The sequence below is a fragment of the Sapajus apella genome, unplaced genomic scaffold, assembly GCF_009761245.1.
Source record: "Sapajus apella isolate SASKATOON/1434 unplaced genomic scaffold, GSC_monkey_1.0 scaffold15, whole genome shotgun sequence".
In the NCBI taxonomy this organism is placed as follows: Eukaryota; Metazoa; Chordata; class Mammalia; order Primates; family Cebidae; genus Sapajus; species Sapajus apella.
In genome coordinates, this window is record NW_022436955.1 from 16,277,356 (window position 1) to 16,297,417 (window position 20,062).

Below are 20,062 nucleotides of genomic sequence, written 5' to 3' on the forward strand. Positions count from 1 at the left end.
GAGATTACTATCTACCTTTGAAGGCCTACTGTATGGAGTACTGTCAGGGAATGCAGAAATGAAAAAGCCTTCATAGTCTAATAAAATTAACTGTCCTATCTTTTTGTTGTTGTTATTTTTGAGACAGAGCCTTGCTCTGTTGCCCAGGCTGGAGTGCCGTGATGTGGAGTGGACGTTGCTCACCTCTGCCTCTCGGGCTCAAGTGATTCTTGTGGCTTAGCCTCCTGAGTAGTTGGGATTACAGGTGTTCGCCAACAAACCCAGCTGATTTTTTGGATTTTTTTTTTTTTTTTTTTGAGATGGAGTTTCATTCTTTTTGCTCAGGCTGGAGTCTAATAGCACGGTCTCAGCTTGCTGCAACCTCTGCCTCCTGGGTTCAAGTGATTCTCCTGCCTCAGCCTCCAGAGTAGCTGGGATTACAGGTGCCCGCCACCATGCCCAGCTAATGTTTGTATTTTTAGTAGAGACAGGATTTCATCATGTTGGCCAGCCTGGTCTCAAACTCCTGACCTCAGATGATCTGCCCACTTTCGCCTCCCAAAGTGCTGGAATTACAGGCAAGCTACCATGCCTGGCCTCAATTATTTAACTTTGCCTAGGTCCAAAGGGAGCATGTATAAAGTCAAGTGTGTGAAAACCATTGTTGTCTAATGTGCGGTTTTAAAAGACCCGTCTTTTTGAGAGAAACAACGGAGCAACCATGGTGGGTTCACATTTAGGTTCTGGAAGATCTCAGAGTGTTCCAGACCACAGGTATTCTGGTGCATCACTGTAACTTCTGGGCTGTTCTTGGCTGCCTTTGTAGTGCTTCTGTTCTCGGTAGCTCCGCAGGGCCAGCACCACACTGGCGCCGTACAGGATCACCAGAAGGCAAGCAAAGGTGGCTGCTGCTCCGTCGGTGCCTGCCAGCTGGCAGTTCATCCAGGTGAGACCCCTGCGGGCATACAGCCTCTCTCTTGTTTTGCAAGTGTCAGTGCTATTGATCTGCAGAGCTACGTGGAGGTAAACACCAATGCCTGCACAGTAGCCCACTGCCGCTAGGAGGCTGAAGGTGGCCTCCGTGAGGAGCCACCTCCCTGGCAACACTGTCAGACTCTTAGCTCCTTGGAGTAAAACACCCATGGTGAGGACCCCCAGCCCCAGAGAAACAGCCACGCCACCATATATCAGGGGTGCCCGGAGGACCGTGTACTTCTGGTCCAGCTGCCGAACTTGCTCCAGCTCAGTGCCCTCGAATGGTGAGTAGTAGTTGTTTCCAAAGCCACCACCGCTGGAAAAGCTGGCACTGAATCCGGCAAGGACAAAGTAGGAGGCCACGATGCATATGAGAACCATCCCATTCAAGACCACCTCCACTATCTGCACCACACCTAGGAGAAGAGAGATTCGGGCTTTAACACTGACATCACCTACTGAGGCCAAGCCAGAGACATACTTCATTTTAAGGATGTGGTCCATTCAATATCAATTTTTCTTTTTTTTTTTTTTGAGATAGAGTGTCACTCTTGCTCAGGCTGGAGTACAGTGGTGCGAACTTGGCTCGCTGCAACCTCCACCTCCTGGCTTCAAGAGATTCTTCTGCCTCAGCCTCCTGAGTAGCTGGAACTACAGGCACATGCCACCACCCCTGGCTACTTTTTGTATTTTTAGTAGAGATGAGGTTTCACCATATTGGCCAAGATGCTCTCAAACTCCTCACCTCAAGTGATCCACCTGCCTTAGCCTCCCAATATGCTGGGATTATAGGCATAAGCCATCACACCCAGCCTCAACATCAATATTCTTAATTTGCTTTTAGTTTTTGTTTTGTGTTCAATCTATGTTTGAAAATTCAAAGCACCACTCTGAAAAAATTGGGGGCAGTTTCTTAAAAAACGAAGCATGCACTTACCATGTGACCCTGATTTATCTGAAAGAAATGAAAACTTATGTCCACACAAAAACATAGACATATTCATTGTATTCTTATTTATAATAGCCAAATCTTGGAAACAATCTCAATGTCCTTCAGTTGGTGACTGGTTACACAAACTGGTACATCCATACCATAGACTACCCTACTCAGTGATAAAAAGGAATGAACTCCTTAGGCTGGGTGTTGTAGCTCATGCCTGTACTCCCAGCACTTTGAGAGGCCAAGGGGGCAGATCACATGAGGTCAGGAGTTGGAGACCAGCCTGGCCAACGTGGTGAAACCCCATCTCTACTAAAAATACAAAAATTAGCTGGGTGTGGCAGCATGTGCCTGTAGTTCAGTTATTCCAGAGGATGAGGCAGAATTGCTTGAACCCAGGAGGCAAAGGTTGCAGTAAGCCGAGATCGTGCCACTGCATTCCAGTCTGGGTGACAAAAGTGAGACTCTGTCTCAAAAAAACAAAAAACAATAAACAACAAAAACTCTTGATAGATGCAACAACTTGAATGGATCTCAAGGGAATTATGATAAGTGCAAAAGAACCAGTCTCGGCTGGGCACGGTGGCTCATGTCTGTAATCCCATAACTTTAGCAGGCCAAGGCAGACAGATCACCTGAGGTCAGTAGTTCATGACCAGCCTGGCCAACATGGTGAAACCCCATCTCTACTAAAAATACAAAAATTAGCTGGGTGTGGTGGCAGGTGCCTGTAATCCCACCTACTCAAGAGGCTGAGGCATGAGAATCGCTTGAACCCAGGAGGCGGAGGTTGCAATGAGCTGAGATTTTGCCATTGCACTCCAGCCTGGGCGACAAGAGTGAAACTCCATCTCCAAAAACAGAAGAGAACCAGTCTGAAAAAGTTACATACCGATGATTTCATGTATGTAACAGTCTCAAAAGGACAAAATTATAGAGAAGCCCAGATTGGTGATCAGTAGGGGATAGGAATGAGTAGGGATTGGGGAGGGAGGAAGAGGATGGGTGTGACTATGAAGAGTCAGCACAGCGATGTCCAGGATGAGGGAACAGTTCTGGATTTCATCACAGTGCCGCTCACACAAATCTGCGCATGAGATAAAACTGCCTAGAACTACAAACATACACAAATGTGTGCAGGTAAAAGGGGGAAATCTAAATGAGCTCTGTAGATTGCTACTTTTCTGGTCTTGATATTGGACTAGTTATGCAACAGATTATCACTGGAGAAAACTGGGTTAAGGGTACACAGGAGTACTCTGCACTGTTTTTGTGACTTCTTGCAAATCTATATTTCCAAATTAAAAGTTTCTAAAAAATTGAAATGACATAAAGTATAAACTAAGGAATTTCACTCACATCCAGTCTCTACTCCATCCCCAACTTTCATTGGTCTCTAATATAGTTGTCCAGTGTACCACAGTGCTGGGATTACAGTCAGTGGCTCACACCAGAGACATGCCACAGGCCTAACGCCTGTAATCCCAGCACTTTGGGAGGTTGAGGCAGGCAGATCACCTGAGGTCAGGAGTTCGAGACCAGCCCGGCCAACATGAAACCCCATCTCTGCTAAAAATGAAAAATTAACGAGGTGTGGTGGATAGTTCCAGCTACTTGTGAGACTGAGGCAAGAGAATTGCTTGAACCCGGGAGGTGGAGGTTGCAGTGAGCCAAGATCATGCCACTGCACTCCAGCCTGGGAGACAGAGTGAGACTCTCTCTCAAAAAAAAAAAAGTTTCCAAAAAATGGAAATAACATGAGGTGTAAACCGAGAAATTTCACTCACATCCAGTCTCTTCTCTATCCCTAACTGCTTTCATTGGTTTCTAATATAATTGTCCAGTGTTCCTTTATGCAAATGAAAAGCACATTTAAATCTGCCTTCCATTCCCTTTCCTGCATTTTTCACAAAGGTGTACCACGTACACTGTTCTGCATCTTGATTTTTTCATTTACCATATCCTCCAGATGTTTTCCAATCATATCCTACAAGAGGAGCCACATTTTGTTCAGTGGCCTTTGGTTCCATTGTATGGATGTGAAAGGAACCCACAAATGCCACGAGGCAGAGGAAGCTAACAGGCCAACAGACTGAAATCATCTTGTCCAAGGTCAGCTTTTATTACTGACAGAGGCCCCAAACCCTTCTTAGGTGTCCTTCTGGGAGAGGTTCTCCTGCCATTCCTTGGTGCTCAGAGATGAGCATGAAAAGAAAAGCAAATGAACCAAGAGTGGGACCACCAAGTTCAAGTTCCCGGTTTTTACGGCCTTGTCATCTTGGCCAAGGCATTCAGGCCTTCTAAGCCCCAGACAATCTGACAAATGGAGCTAATGCCTTCCAATCTTCACCCACAGGGATGTCGGGAGGCTCAAATGAAAGCAACTGTGTGGTACGTCAGTGTTGTGTGGGAAGTTAACTACAACGTAAAAAGCAGGTATGTGAAAATACTCTAAAGATAAAATATTATACAAATGGATGGTGACGCTACTCAGTAATGTTTCCAAAATGGAAGGGGATTAGTGAGAAACCTAAGAAAGAATGGGATAAATTTGAGAAAAGTGTGGTTTCCCAGAAATCAGGACAACCTCCTGACTGGGTTAGAGTGGGTACCATAATGTTTATAATCTGGGCAGTGAGAGACTCTAAAGTACTTAGGCAATAGCTACTCAATTTGCTAACCCTGTCTCCTGCTGGGCCCACACGAATTCTAGCGGTCCACATTGACATAGCAGTCAAGGGCTCTGATAGTTGAAAAGCTATATTCCTCTAATTTAAAACTGAAAATAACATCAGACTAAAACTGCCCACTCATCACTTGGGCACAGTAAGCTGCTGGTTTATGCTGTCCCTACAGCAGAGCGAGTGAATTGACCCAGACATCATTCTAATTGATGGGGGTTAGTGGACCCAACACCTTTCTCTCCCTTCTGCATGGATGTTAATATTTCACCCCCTGAAGGGAAACAGAAATACTCTATTAATAATACAGAAGACTGGGACGTTTTCCTCTGGGATGGATTCACAATCCACGCAGTATCTACCTGTTAGGCTGCAATGGAATAAATCTAGATCTTGTCAACCACGCACTGACTGTGCCAATTGACAGGAATAACGATCTGCTGGGTCCAATGATATTGGATCTGTTGAAAGAATATGGCCAGGGAATATCATCCCAGATTCTAGCCAGAATTGGCCTGGCTTAGCTACCAATATCAAGCAGGTTCAAGTATTTCCAAGCATGCTTTCAGTGCAGAACACATGGGGCAGGGGAAGGGGAAAACAGTTAAGAGCTAGCAGTAGTTTATCTCTATGGTGGGGTGGAACAAATCTCTGGAAAGACAGCAGAGGGTTTGGTAGAAGGAAACAGAGATCTTGAAACAGGCATGAGATCTTTGTTGTAAATAACATCTTTCTGGGTCTGGCATGGTGGCTCACGCCTATAATCCCAGCACTTTGGGAGGCTAAGGTGGCTGGATCGCTTGAGCCCAGGAGTTTGAGATGAACCTGGGCAACATGGTGAAACCCCATCTCTACTAAAAATTGAAAAATTAGCCAGGTACAGTGTCATGGGCTTGTAGTTCCAGTGACTCTGGAGGATGAGGTGGGAGGACCGCTTGGGAGGCAGAGGTTGCAGTGAGCCGAGATCCTGCCACTGCACTCCAGCCTGGGTGACAGAGCCAGATCCTGTCTCAAAAGATAAAAAAATAAAAGTCTTTCTGGGTGAGGCTGTTTTTGTGGCTGATCACTTAATAATCTGCTCACCTATATATCCACACCTGCGTTTGAACTTTAAATGTGATCCTGAAAAGAACTGAGGAAAGCAAATAAACTTTTTTACTTTTTATTTTTCTAAAATAAATACATGTGTAGTCAAGCCACACATAAATGAAAAAAAATCCCCTTCTCTTCAAAAGCAAAACTGTTAATACTTTCTGATGTTATTCTTCAAGAAATTTTCCAATACCACATACAAGCATATATATGTATTTCCTTTTCTAAACCCAATGGAAGTCACTTTCTAAATGTGACAAAATGTCTGTATTTAAGAGAGAATTATAAATGTAAAGAGAACATCAACTCCAAATTAAAATTCTTTGGATTTCTTTATTGGATTCACATAAAGCAAAGAACTTATTCACTTGGACCAAGAATATACTGTAATGTTCCGTATCTCATAACTTAATGTGCAATAAGAAATAAGAACCCACAAAGTTGCCTGGGCAAAAGTAACTCTTCTGTTGGGAAAGAATTCACATTCTTTTATTGTGGATGGATCCTGAATTCTAGATGTTGGGTTTAATGCTTCATACAATGCCACATTGACAAGAGGCACAAAACACTTATTGAGTTTACAGGGCCACTGGAAGGGGCCTGCAGAATAGCCTCTTTGCAACCCAGAGAATTAATCTGATTCCTCTTTCCTCAGCCCACGCCTACCTCCAACTTAAATTTAACAGGAGTAGTTTCCCCAAGAGTCCCCACCCGCTCCATTTGCATAATTAAGAAAGGGGAAGGACTAAAGAGTTCAGTGTGAAAAAACGTGTGGGCTGATCTGCTTGAGAGTGTTTAGAAAAATTCAAACTGAAGTGTGGTCTTATGTCTATGTAGCTCTCCATGAACTTTTTTTTTTTTGGTATTTTGGCAATAAGGTCTCACTCTGTTGCTCAGGCTGGAGTGTAGTGACACAATCATAGCTCACTGCAAACTTGAACTCCTGGGTTCAAGCAATCCTCCTACATCAGCCTCCCGAAGCGCTGGGATTATAGGTGTGGGCCACCCTGCCCGAGAACTTTGAAGATAACATTCCTCAAATTCTCTTGGTGATCTCCCTTTACTGAATGAAGAAGTGCATTCTGTTGTAGCACACGTCTTTTCCTTGTGGCTCTTGGGCTCCAGTTTTTTGGCATTTTTTTTTCTTTTGAGATGGAGTCTTGCCCTGTCACTCAGTATGGAGTATAGCGGCAGGATCTTGGCTCACTGCAACCTCCACCTCCCAGGTTTAAGTGATTCTCCTGCCTCAGCTTCCTGAGTAGCTGGGATTACAGGCATGTACCACCACACCCAGCTAATTTTTGTATTTTTAGTAGAGACATGGCTCAACATGTTGGCCACGCGGGTCTTGAACTCCTGACCTCAAATGATCCACCTGCCTCGGCCTCCCAAAGTGCTGGGATTACAGGCGTGAGTCACCAAGCTGGGCCTTTTTTTTTTTTTTTCTTTTTGAAGAATAATTTTAGTTGGTTCCTCATTCACAGAGGACTCCACAACACTTTTGCATCCATGAACACTGCTCCATGCAACTGGAAGCTCCGCCCACCACATCAAGACTGGCTTGCTGCTTTTCCAGCATTGGAAAGTTCCACAATGAAGGATTCTTGGGAAAGACAGTGGCTCAGACTACCTTCCATCACTTGCATCTGGCAGAGCATTTTAGAAACTCTTAAAACTCAAACATTTCTGCTGGCTTCTCCTTTAGCTTCCTGACTTTTCGGTAACCCTTTATGACCAGGACAGCCCCCAGGGCAAAGACCGCAATGCCCAGGGCAGCAAAGATTCCAGCTCCTATATCTGCCCCGTGGAAACCGCAGCTGAAGCCACTGTAGCCTTTGCTTTGGTACAGCGCCTGCCTCTCTTTACACACAGGAGAGCTGTAGGCAGCAGAGAGGTAGTGGAAGTAGAAGTACAAGGCCGGGATGTACCCTGCAGCGATGAGCATGTCCAAAAAGCCTTCGGTCACCAGCAACAGCGGACAATGCCAGGGGACCCGCAGGACACCCATGGCAATGAAGAGGCAGCAGAGGGCCATGAGGGCTCCACTGCAGGCCATTGCCGCAGTGACTGTGGGCAGCTTTAGCTGGTAGAATTGGACGTCCAGCTGCTGGGCTTTCTCCCCATCAGCACCATCAAAGCCACTATAAGCCCCTCCAAACTGGTAGTAGTAAATGCCCCCTAGGCTGGTGATGCCCGTGTAGCCCCCTGTGGAACTGTAAGACACAGAGCTGCAGGCCAGGATCAGCAAGTTCAGGAGAACCTCCAGCATTTGGCAGCAGGCTGCAAAAAAAGGGTATTACCAATTTTGAGTGATGTTATTTGGTACTGGGAGACTCTTCCACCAGAGGCTCACCTTCCTCAAGGGCTCAGACCGCTGTAGGCTTTTGCCCCGGGGGAAGGCCCGAGGCCAAAGCAGCACGATTAGCACTAGAGGGTAGTAGGGAACTGTGGTCTCCAGATATGGTGCCAGGAATACCATGTACTCAGAGGAGTGACGCTCAAAAGAGCAAAGCAGAGTGCCCTGAGAGAGGGGCAGGAAGATGGTGGGAGAGGTCAAGTCAGTGAGCAGAAACAAAGCCATCCTGGATGGAATGGTAAGAACATTCCACCTCCCACCACAGAAAGACTAAACAAGGCTGGGCACGGTGGCTCATGCCTGTAATCCCAATACATTGGGAAGCCAAGGTGTGAGGATTGCTTGAGCCCAGGAGTTTGAGACCAACCTGGGCAACATAGTGAAACCCCATCTCTAATAAAAGAAAAAAAAAAAAAAAAAAAAAAAAAAGGCCAGGCAGGTGGATCATTTGAGGTCAGGAGTTCAAGACCAGCCTGGCCAACATGGTGAAACCCATCTTTAATAAAAAATACAAAAATTAGATGTGGTGGTGGGTGCCTGTAATCCCAGCTTCTTGAGAGGCTGAGGTAGGAGAATTGCTTGAACCCGGGAGCTGGAAGTTGCAGTCAGCTGAGATCACACTACTGCACTCTAGCCTAGGTGACACTATGTCTCAAAAAACAAAAACAAACAACAACCAAAAAACTAAACAAGCTAACTCTTTGTTCTTTTTTTTTTTTTTTTTGAGACAAGGTCTCACTCTGTCACTCAGGCTGGAGTACAGTGGCATGATCATGGCTCACTACGACCTTCACTTCCCAGGCTCAAGCAATCGTCCTGCCTCAGCCTCCCACACAGCTGGGACTACAAGAGCATGCTGCGGGACCTGTCTCATTTTGGTATTTTTTTGTAGCTATAGGTCTTGCTGTGTTGCCTAGACTGGTCTGGAATTCCTGGCCTCAGGCGATCCTCCTGTCCTGGCCTCCCAAGATGCTGTGATTACAGATGTGAGCCACCACACTGGTCATTATCTCGTTTTTTTTTTTTTTTTTTTTTTTTTTTTGGCAGAGTCTCACTCTGCTGCTCAGGCTGGAGGGCAGTGGTGTGATCTCGGCTCACTGCAACCTCTGCCTCCCAGATTCAAGCAACTGTCCTGCCTCAGCCTCCCAAGTAGCTGGGACTACTGGCATGTGCCACCACGCCCAGCTAATTTTTGTATTTTTGGTAGAGACGGGGTTTCACTATATTGGCCAGGCTGGTTTCGAACTGCTGACCTCAGGTGATCTGCCTGCCTGGGCCTCCCAAAGTGCTGGGATTATAGGTGTGAGCCACTGTGCCCAGCCTCCCTTCTTTATATATGTTTTATGGTGACTACAATTTGTAAGGGGAGAGTTCTCCAAATTTGAAGAAAATCACAGCTTAAAAAACATAATAATTCAGAAAAAAAGCATGGAAGTTATACATCAAAATGTTAACTGTGGTTTTTATTTTTATTTTTATTTTTTTATTTTTTTTTGAGACGGAGTTTCGCTCGTTACCCAGGCTGGAGTGCAATGGCGCGATCTCGGCTCACCGCAACCTCCGCCTCCTGGGTTCAGGCAATTCTCCTGCCTCAGCCTCCTGAGTAGCTGGGATTACAGGCACGCGTCAACATGCCCAGCTAATTTTTTGTATTTTTAGTAGAGACGGGGTTTCACCGTGTTGACCAGGATGGTCTCGATCTCTTGACCTCGTGATCCACCCGCCTTGGCCTCCCAAAGTGCTGGGATTACAGGCTTGAGCCACCGCGCCCAGCAACTGTGGTTTTTATATTAGAAATAGGAAAAATTGGCCAGATGAGGTGGTTCATGCCTGTAATCCCAGCACTTTGGGATGCCAAGTCTGTCAGATCACCTGAGGTCAGGAGTTTGAGACCAGCCTGGCCAAAATAGTGAAACCCTGTCTCTACTGAAAATACGAAAGTTAGCCAGGCGTGGTGGCATGTGCCTATAATCCCAGCTACTCAAGAGGCTGAGGCAAGAGAATCACCTGAACCCAGGAGACAGAGGTTGCAATGAGCCAAGATCATGCCACTGCACTCCAGCCTGGGTGACACAGTGAGACTCTGTCTCAAAAAAAAAAAAAAAAAAAAAAAAAAAAAGGAAATAATAAGTCAATTAAATGCTTAATGCCTACTGAAAATTAAAAAAAATTTGTTTTACTGTTCTTAGACTTAAAGTGTAATGCTATTTTCTTTCATTCCCTAAAGAGTGTATCTGGGCTGTGATATTTTCCCAGAGCTGGAATCTTCCCGGGCCCTTGGCTTCTCTTTATCTTAGACAAGGAAAACTGGCTGCTTTTCTTAAAATCAACCTTAGTGAAATATAACTTATATGCAACAAAATGACCCACAGTAAGCATACAGCTTGATGAGTTTTGACAAGTGTATATGCCACGTAACCACAATCAAGACAGAGAACATTTGCATTAGCCCAGAAATTTCCCTAGTAACTCTCTGTAGTCAGTCCCTCACTTTCCTTGTCCACAAACCACTGATCTGCCCTCTCTCATTAGAAACTACTTCTGCCTTTTCAAGAACACCATGTAAATGGAATCATACAGCTGGGTGCTTTTTTGTGTGTGGCTTCTTTTGCTCCACATCATATACGCTGTGTGCTTCTGAGCTGGAAATTGTACATGCTGCCAACATTGGTCTGTCAACATCCCGCTGATGTTTGATAACCAGATTTTACGCCTGGTTCCAGTTGGTCTATTCCTGAAACCACAGCTACACACTGTCTAACTGAATTGATGCTCTCTCAAGTATGATCTCTACATGGTATAAATTTCCCCTAGAATGCAAACAGCATTATTGTTTTATTTCTTTTTTAGAGACAGGGTCTCACTATGTCACCATTTTATTTATAAAAGTTATACTTACTTATTACAAAAAAAAAAAAAAAAGAAAATGTAGACTTAAGGAAACATGCAATGTAAAAATTGCCTATAATACAACCAATTAAAATAATTACTGGGAATATTATATTTTTCCCTTAATTTTATTCATATAGTCATAATTTTTGTTGTTTGCTTTCAATAAGAACACAGTCCTACTTTGTCTACTGCTGTATAACTTATTCTTTTTTGAGACAGAGTCTCACTCTGTTGCCCAGGATTGCAGTGGCATGATCTAGGCTCACTGCAACCTCCACCTCCTGGGTTTGAGTGATTCTCCTGCCTCAGCCTCCCAAGTAGTTGAGACTATAGGTGCCCGCCACCATGTCCAGTTAATTTTTGTATTTTTAGTAGAAACAGGGTTTCACCATGTTAGCCAGGCTGGCTTCGAACTCCTGACCTTTTGACTCACCTGCCTTGGCCTCCCAAAGTGGCATGAGTCACTGCACCTGCAACTTATTCTTTCTTTAAGAATATTGTGGGACTATTTTTCTATCTCAGTAAATATAAATCTACCTCACTATTTTAAAGGATGTATAAATTACCACAGTTAGTTTAAGTCATTTCAATGTAAAGGACATTAGGCTTTTCCAATGATTAGCCATATGGGAGAATTTAAAAAAAATTTTATTTATTGATATTTTAATTACATTTTTTTTGAAATGAGATCTTACTTTGTCGCTTACGCTGGAGTGCAATGGTGAGATCACAGCTCACTGCAGCCTCGACTTCCTGGGCTCAGGTGATTCTCCTACCTCAGCCTCCCAAGTAGCTGAGACTATAGGTGTGTGCCACCACATCCAGTTAATTTTTGTATTTTTTGTAGAGATTGGGGTCTTTCCACATTGTCCAGGCTGGTCTTCAACACCTGGGTTCAAGTGATCCACCTCCTCGGCCTCCCAAAGTGTTGGGATTATAGGCATGAGCCACGGCACCCAGCTGAGAATTTCTTAATAGAATGTAGGAAGGACTAGGGCTCCCACCCGAGCCCCACATTCCTCTTTTAGGTTTAGAATTAAAAAGAATCACCAGGGCTTGGGTACATGGCCAGCGGTATCCTTAAGCATAAACAGCCAAGGTTCTCCAGGCCTTCCTTATGCACCGCAGAGCCCTCCTTACCTGCTGAAGAGTTCTGGTTCTCTGAGTTACTACCCGCCTCTCTCTCTCCTAAGGGCCTGGAGTTCATTTGAAGTCATTCCTTTGCTGACTCTGGCCAAATCATTCAGATCTGTTGAGCTAACATTCTTAAGGATTACTGGTCAACTGTGGTTTGAAATCTTTTTATTTTTATTTTTTGACCTATGACAGCATGGCCAAGTGGTTTGGAAATGTACACTCAGTCCAGATGAGTACTGAATTCGGGTGTTAAGCGAAATAAAGTAGAGGGGATGGAGAGTATTAATGGGGAAATCACCACGTACAACTTTCTGTCCCGAGCTTCTCAATGTGATTCGAGTGGATGCCCTTGGCAGGAGGGGCCGGGTGTCTTTCTTTCCCCTCCCAGTGCTGAGGGACAGCGCTCTCCACTCCTCCAACCTCGAGTTCCTAGTCAGGAAACCATCCCACTGAAATACAAGCTCAAACACTCTGAAACCTAAACATCGAGTGAGAGATGGGCACTACTGATGACAGAAATTTTAACTGTCCTGGAAGAAAATTAGATTTAACCTTTAAAGATGCATGGCAGGCCGGGCGCAGTGGCTCACACCTGTAACCCCAGCACTGTGGAAGGCTGAGGTCGGTGGGTTGCCTGAGGCCAGGAGTTCGAGACCAGCCTGGGCAACAAGGTGAAATCCCATCTTCACAAAAAAATACTAACATTAGCCAGGTATGGTGGGGCGGGCGCCTGTGGTCCTAGCTACTCAGGAAGCTAGGGAGGATCACCTGAACCTGGGAAACTGAGGCTGTGGTGAGCTGTGATTGTGCTCCTGCATTCCAGCCTGGGTGACACAGTGAGACCCTGTCTCAAAGGAAAAAAAAAAAAAAAAAAAGGCCGGGCATGGTGGCTCACGCCTGTAATTCTAGCACTTTGGGAGGCCAAGGCAGGTGGATCACGAGGTCAAGAGATTGAGATCATCCTGGCCAACATGGTGAAACCCATCTCTACTAAAAATACAAAAATTAGCTGGCTGTGGTCGCGTGTGCCTGTAGACCCAGCTATTTGGGAAGCTGAGGTAGGAAAATCATTTGAACCCAGGAGGCAGAGATGAGCTGAGATCACACCATTGCACTCCAGCCTGGCAACAGAGTGAGACTCCATCTCAAAAAAAAAAAAAAAAAAAGAGAAAAAAGAGATGCAATGCAGCTGGGGCTGGAGAAGCTGAATGCAAACCATCATGATTTGAGCACTGAGGGTCTAAGGCGAGAAGGAAAGAACAAAACAGAAAAAGCTGCTTCACATGCAAATGGGGGAGCTAGAAAACGTACCTTCCTACCAGGGGACCTAGGACCCCTTCCTGTCCCTCCAAATAATAAACGAACACAACCTACACAGGCACAGGATTCCCTGCTGGCCTGATAGGCACACATGACACTTGTGCCTGCTTTTTATCACATGTTTATCCTCAGCCCCGACTGCCTGTGCAGGTGAATTTGGGGACTCTTTCTGCTGGAATCCTCAATGTTCCCCTGAACTTCGCAAAGGTGAATCACAGGCCAGACTTCAGGTCACCCTAGGAAGTCAGAGGACCATTGTTGCCTCCCACTTTTGCAAGTTTGCTATAGAGGGACATGACTTCCCCAATCAGGAAAAGAAGTCACAGAGGATCTACTCTAAGATGGGTCAAAAAATCTTCAGGCAGCTAGGGTGCGGTGGTTCATGCCTGTAATCCCAGCACTTTGGGAGGCTAAAGCAGAAGAATCACTTGAGCCCAGGAGGCTGAGGCTGCAGTGAGCTACCATTGTGCCATGGCACTCCAGCCTGGGCAACAGAGTGGGAGCCTGTCTCTTAAAAAAAAAAGAAAATCTTCAGGTAACCTTTATCTGAACATGTATTTCCTGCATGACCCAAGTTCCTGGTATTTAATGGCTGATTCTCTCAACATGACACTGTGTTGTATATTTATGAGGCTCTGCAGGTCCAGAGTTCTTATTTTTTTGAGGTGGAGTTTCACCGTTTTGCCCAGGCTGGAGTGAAGTGGAGCAATCTCGGCTCACTGCAACCTCTGCGCCCAGGGTTCAAGCGATTCTCCTGCCTCAGCCTTCCGAGTAGCTGGAAATATAGGCACCTGCCACCATGCCCGGCTAATTTTTGTATTTTTAGTAGAAACTGGGTTTCACCATGTTGGCCAGGCTGGTCTTGAATGCCTGACCTCAAGTGATCTGCCCACCTCAGCCTCCCAAAGTGTTGGGATTATAGGCGTGAGCCACCGTGCCTGGCCCCAGAGTTCTTAAAAGCCCTCATTTGTTAGCTTACAACTGCTGAACCATCCCTTCACTACCTTAGCCTAGAAACCAAACCTCCAGGCCCAAAGCCAAACAATCAGGAGCCCAGAATCAAGGTGTGTTTTTCTCAGAAGCCTCAAGCTCTGCCCTCTCTTCCTCGTAAATCAACCACAGAAGAAAAAAATAGCTGTACAGAGAAACCTGTTAACTAGTCTCTAGCTTATTCCTGTTATTTATCTTGAGAAAGGAAGGAAGGTCACCATTTGGGGCCTTAGAGTCAGGCTCTAAGTTTTAATTATAGTTCTTTCACTTGACACCTGTGTGACTCTGGATATCTTACTGTACTTCTCTGAAGCTGAGGAGCTGTTGACACAATTACAGGCTGTGAGGTTGTGCCAGTATCGGCAATTAGAGTAATGATCCTTGTACCTGCATTGCCTAGAGCCCTTTCCTCAAAGTTCCTCTAATCCTCTAATCATATATATCTTTGGAATTGTCCTGAGATAAATCTTCAGGCATGAGCTCCATGAGTTCTCTCCTTTAGACTAGAATGTTTTCTCCCTTAGTCATAGTAAACCTAGAAACATTTCTTACCCAAATCATGTGAACTGTAAGCTCTCACCCAGATAAACCAGATTTTCTTCATTGCTGGCAAGTTTCATTGTTGGTCCAGTTTGACCAAGACCGCTAGGATGGGAACCTGGGGACGCCACATATTGGGTGGATACATGATAGGATGGAAGTGTTTTCAGACTGTGAGTCCTAAATAAGCATTTTTTTTAAAAAATGATTTTTTTTTTAAAATGAACAGGATAGAAAATATCACAGTACTTGGTATATAATAGGGTTAAGTATGGTTTCACAACATTTTTGTTTCTGTGTGTGTGTGTGCGAACTCAGTCTTAATGTAAAAAATGTATATATTTAACAACCTTGTGAATATATTATGTGTATATATGTACATATTATTTTAAAAATTTTTTAAATTTTTAATTGTTTTGAGATGGAATCTCACTTAATCGCCCAGGCTGGAGTGCAGTGGCATGATCTCAGCTCACTGCAGCCTCCTCCTCCTGGGTTCAAGCAATTCTCCTGCCTCAGCCTCCCGAGTAGCTGAGATTACAGGCGTCCACCACCATACCCAGCTAATTTTTGTATTTTTAGTAGAGATGGGGTTTCACCATGTTGGTCAGGCTGGTCTCAAACCCCTGACCTCAAGTGATCCACCTACCTTGACTGCCCAAAGTGCTGGGATTACAGGTGTGAGCCACTGTGCCCGGCCTTTTTTTTTAAAAAAAACCTGAGATGGGATATTTGCTATGTTGCCCAAGTTGGTCTCAAACTCCTGGGTTCAAGCGATCCTCTCACCTGGGCCTCCCAAAGTGCTGGGATTACAGGCGAGAGCCACAGTGCCTGGCTTTAGGCAATAAAGTTTAAAAGCCATTGATCAAGTGTTGAGTGTCAGATCTCCAAAGAGATTGGGTGCTGCAATTTGGCTGCTGATGCCAGGTGATTTTCCCTCTGTGTTAACACAGAGGCTGCCTCACCAGAGGATGCCTCCTTTGACAGCTGGCAGCTTATAGCCAGTTCTACCTAAAGCCTCTGCACTTCCATCTGGAGTCTAAAGCTGCGAACATGGCTGCTTGGCTCTCCACACCCAGGGCATGTTTAAGGAGAAGCATAGGAAATCTAGCAGCACTTTTGAGACTTTCCTATTTCCTACCTCTTTTTTTCTTTTTGAAAACAAGAACCTCACGTAGGCACAGAAATGAAAATGCTAGGAACACACAAGGGAATTTGCTTAAATTTTTGCTTCACCAGCTCAGAGCATCCTTTCCAGAACCACCAGCAGCAGTAAATGGTCAAACAGCCTACAAAACAGCTCACCTCTCCCAGTGCACAAGTATTTGCATTTATGGCATTCCAGGAGTCCTTCCGCCTCTGACTGGTAATATTCCACCTCCTCTTGTCCAGGCTTGGGGGTTGAGGGCAGATATCTCCCTGAAGGGGGTTCACTATAACCAAAAAGCATACATGGCCATTAGGGGGTCTCTCATTCAATAGCTTGTTTCAGATTAGAACTCGTGACTCCTTGTGCTGAGCCCAAACATAAAAGACTATGCAGAACAGAAATAGAATGTGTCACAGTATTTTAAACTCCAGATAATTCTCTGGTTTAGTGGCCCCATGAGACATCCAAATACGTGGCCCAACTCCACTAACCACATTACACATGCTGTGATCGGTACCCCTGAGCTCCACCTTTGATGATTTGTCTGTCCGTGGCAGCTGTCTAACCAGGTTGCTGTGAGCTGCATTCCTGTGAGTGCAAGTTCTCGGTTCAGCATGCACCAGGCCTCTTCAAAACCTGTATGCATTCACATGACTCGGATGCCCAGGCAGGCATTCTCTTCCTCCCTTTGTTACTTTGGAAAGTGATGAGTCAGCAATAACTCTTCAGGCATGTGGGAGCTGCAGATAACGGATTTTGACATCATCACATCATTTCTTTCTTTTTTTTCCCTTTTGAGACAGAGTTTCGCTCTTGTTGCCCAGACTGGAGTGGAGTGGTGCAATCTCAACTCAACTCCTGGGTTCAAGCAATTCTCCTGCCTCAGCCTCCTGAGTAGCTGGAATTACAGGCATGCACCACCACGCCCGGCTAATTCTATATTTTTAGTAGAGATGGGGTTTTTCCTTGTTGTTCACGTGGGTCTTTAACTCCCTATCTCAGGTGATCCGCCCCCCTCAGCCCCCCACAGTGCTGGGATTACAGGCGTGAGCCACCGCACCCAGTTATCATCACATCATTCCTGCCTCTGCTAGCCCTGACATTTTCTGTTCCTTCTCCTTCCCTTTATGCAGCACATCTTGAACTTTGTCCATGATTCACGGGGCAGGGGTGGGAGGTGTGCATTCTTTTGCTGGGCTCCTGCAATCTTTCTAGAACATCATGTCTCTTAGGTTTGAAATTTTTAAAAACTTTCAGTGTGCACAGGAGGTCCCTGTTCAGCTCTCTACACTCACAACCTCATGCTCACAGACAGAGCCATGGTGAACTACCCACTTCCCTCCAAAAGATGACGACTTTCCCATGCCTCTGGGTTACTATGGAAGCTGTTTTTCTGCTTGGGACACCTTTTCTCTCCCTCCCCAGTCTTCTTCTTTTTCCTTTTTTTTTTTTTTTTTTTTTTTGAGATGAAGTCTCACTTTGTCACCCAGGCTGGAGTGCAGTGTCAATGATCTCGACTCACTGCAACCTCCGCTTCCTAGGTTCAAGCAGTCCTCCCACCTCAGCCTCCCAAGTAGCTGGGATTACAGGCATGTGCCACTGCGCCCGGCTAATTTTTTTCTATGTTTAATAGAGACAGGGGTTTCACCAAGTTGGCCAGGCTGGTCTTGAATTCCTGACCTCAAATGATCCTCCTGCCGCGGCCTCCCAAAGTGCTGAGATTATAGGCGTGAGCCATCGCGCCCGGCTCCAACACTGGTTTTTAAAGAAACCTAACAATGCAGCTCTGAATTCTCCCAGGTCGCGCAGTTGCAGTACAATGGGCTTTAGTAACGGAAACAACAGCCGTTTCCCTGGGCGCAGCTTTGCCTGTATCTGGGCGCACCCTTTGTCATGCTAGCTGGTTTTAGATAATGTAAAATAAACTCAGGATAGCAGTATTCCCGCTGTGTGGACAGAGAAGGGAGAGAGACTGGGTTCAGCCTTCAAGTTCCCGGCAGAGGGGATGCTGACTCCTCCCCAGAGAAGAGGCCAGGTGTCAAAAACCAGAAGCAGTCATCACCCTGGACCTGTCTCCTGTTGGAGCCGGCAGGGGCGATATCCCATCTGCTCACAGTTCACCGTGTGGGGCACATTATCTGCGCATTCAATGGATGGAAAAAACACCAGGTCCCCTCCTGACATCCCTTCCACCCCCACCCTCCCCTAGCTCAGAGTCTTCAAGAACACCCTGAATCTTTCACCTTACAAGGGGCTTATGGGAATTCTGTGCAAAGCAGAGATGGCAAAGTTTGTTCATTAGGAGGGTGGGGTCTCAAGCAACCGTGGGATTCGAATGACGCTGCCTAAAGAGACCTGACTGGCAAAAGGGAAAACAAACCTGTACCCTTCAGTGGGGGAATTTTAGGTAGACTTAGTTCTTTGGTTAAAAATGTAGATCCCACACCTGTCTTCTTTTTTTTCTTCTTCTTTTTTTTCTTTTGGAGACAGAGTCTTGCTCTGTTGTCCAGGCTGGAATGCAGTGGCGCGATCTCGGCTCACTGCAACTTCCACCTCCTGGGTTCAAGAGATTCTCGAGTCTTGAGCCACCGTGCCCAGCCCACCTGTGTTTTTGAAGGCATATATTCCTGGGAGGGGTAACTCATTAAACTATTAACTATTCATTGGGCTTCCCAACTGGGCCACCCGGCCACAGGGAAGGGGACTTTGGAGTCGGGTTGGGCTAGCTCTGGAACACCGGACAAGGGTCTGAACCCCAAGGTGCAGTCCTGTGACCAGGCGGGGCCGGCCGGGGAGGAGACTGGGGTTAACCCCACCCACCCGGTTGCCTCCCACCCCTCCCTCTCCGGTCCTGGGGTGGCTTTCTTCCTCTTCTCCAGGTCCCCCAGCCCAGCCACTGCTCACAGGGGCGGTTTCTGCTTTGTTAATTGGGTTCAGGTCCCGAGGAGGGGGAACCCTAAACTTTTCCTTCCACGCCAGATAGTCTCTTAGAGCGCGGAAGGGAGAAACGGCATTTGTTCCTGATGACCGGCTCCTAGGACGAGAACCCGGGGACACCAGGCCGCGCGGGTTGGCCTGGGCCCCACGTGTCTCCGGCGCGGAGGTCGCGGCGCCCCAGCCCCTCTCACCTTTCGCGTGCGCGGCGCCCGGGGTCCCCCTTCCTCTGCGGCGGCCGCTGCGGGGCTTCCCAGGGCGCGGGCCCAGGAGGCGCGGCTGCGTCCCAGGTTGGTCCCCGGGCTCCGTCCCGCATCCAGCTTTGGCGCGGCTTTTCCCAAACTCCGTGTTCACCTGCGCGAGGGCCAGAGTCCCTGTGTCTGTCCCGGTGGGGGCCTCGGTCCCGGTCTCTCTCCCTTTCCCGGTGCCTCTCCCGGTCTCTCTCCCGATCCCGGTCCCTCTCCCGGTCTCTCTCCCGATCCCGGTCCCTCTCCCGGTCGCGGTCTCGGTCCCCTCGCCGGTTCCCGTCGCCGCTTCGCTCCGTCTGAGGGTCCCTGGGTCGGTTCCGGTGTCGCTCGTGGGCGCGGTCTCGGTCCGGGTTGGGGTGCCGGCCCGGGTCCCGCTCCCTTGGCCGGGCCCGGGGCTCGCGAGCGCCCGACGGATCTTCCATGCCCCTGTTCCGTGTTCCCGTCCCGGAGAGACCCGAGGGAAACAACCAACAAGTTTCCTGGGCAGGTGGCCAAGCCCTGGGGCGGGGCGGGCACTCACCTAGGCGCATGCGCCCTAGTCCGGGAGCGCACCTGAGCACGCGAGTCGGAGGGGGGCGCCCTGAGCACGGCTGGGGCCCCGGCGGGACGGCTGCCTGTGTGCTAAGTGGGAGCCGGGGCGCTGCTGCTGGAAACCCGGGCGAGGCGACCCACAGCTGCGGCTTTCTGACCCGATGTAACCCCTTGGTGACCCCGCAAGGTAGGCGGCCTAGGGAAGCCAACTGTGTCCACCTCCCCTGGCTCAACTTAGACCTTCCCAGAGCATACCCTCCACTTGCTCACCCAGCCAGCCACCCATTCACTCATCTA

The 20,062-nt window shown here is 47.1% G+C and overlaps 1 protein-coding gene across 2 annotated transcripts; it reads right to left on the reverse strand.

Annotated features, from left to right (window-relative positions):
• Positions 1-375: 375 nt before the first annotated feature.
• On the reverse strand, positions 376-19,727 carry MARVELD3 (MARVEL domain containing 3). Of its 2 annotated transcripts, none has more exons than XM_032284358.1 (3): positions 19,181-19,727; positions 16,208-16,335; positions 376-1,370 (listed from the first exon to the last, which is right to left on the reverse strand). In XM_032284358.1, the coding sequence occupies exons 1-3, from the start codon at positions 19,654-19,656 to the stop codon at positions 733-735; spliced, it is 1,242 nt and encodes a 413-aa protein (XP_032140249.1). In that variant the 5' UTR covers positions 19,657-19,727; the 3' UTR covers positions 376-732. The 2 variants fall into 2 exon arrangements, with proteins under 2 accessions (XP_032140249.1, XP_032140250.1); XM_032284359.1 differs by lacking the exon at positions 376-1,370 and adding an exon at positions 5,981-7,947.
• Between the last annotated feature and the right edge of the window lie 335 nt (positions 19,728-20,062).

Coding starts and splice junctions, on each gene's coding strand:
- MARVELD3 (XM_032284358.1), bottom strand. CDS start 19,656: ATGGAAGATCCGTCGGGCGCTCGCGAGCCCCGGGCCCGGCCAAGGGAG. Junction 16,336..19,180: donor GGGCGCCGCGCACGCGAAAG/GTGAGAGGGGCT, acceptor TTTTGGTTATAG/TGAACCCCCTTCAGGGAGAT. Junction 1,371..16,207: donor ATACTTGTGCACTGGGAGAG/GTGAGCTGTTTT, acceptor CTCTTCTCCTAG/GTGTGGTGCAGATAGTGGAG.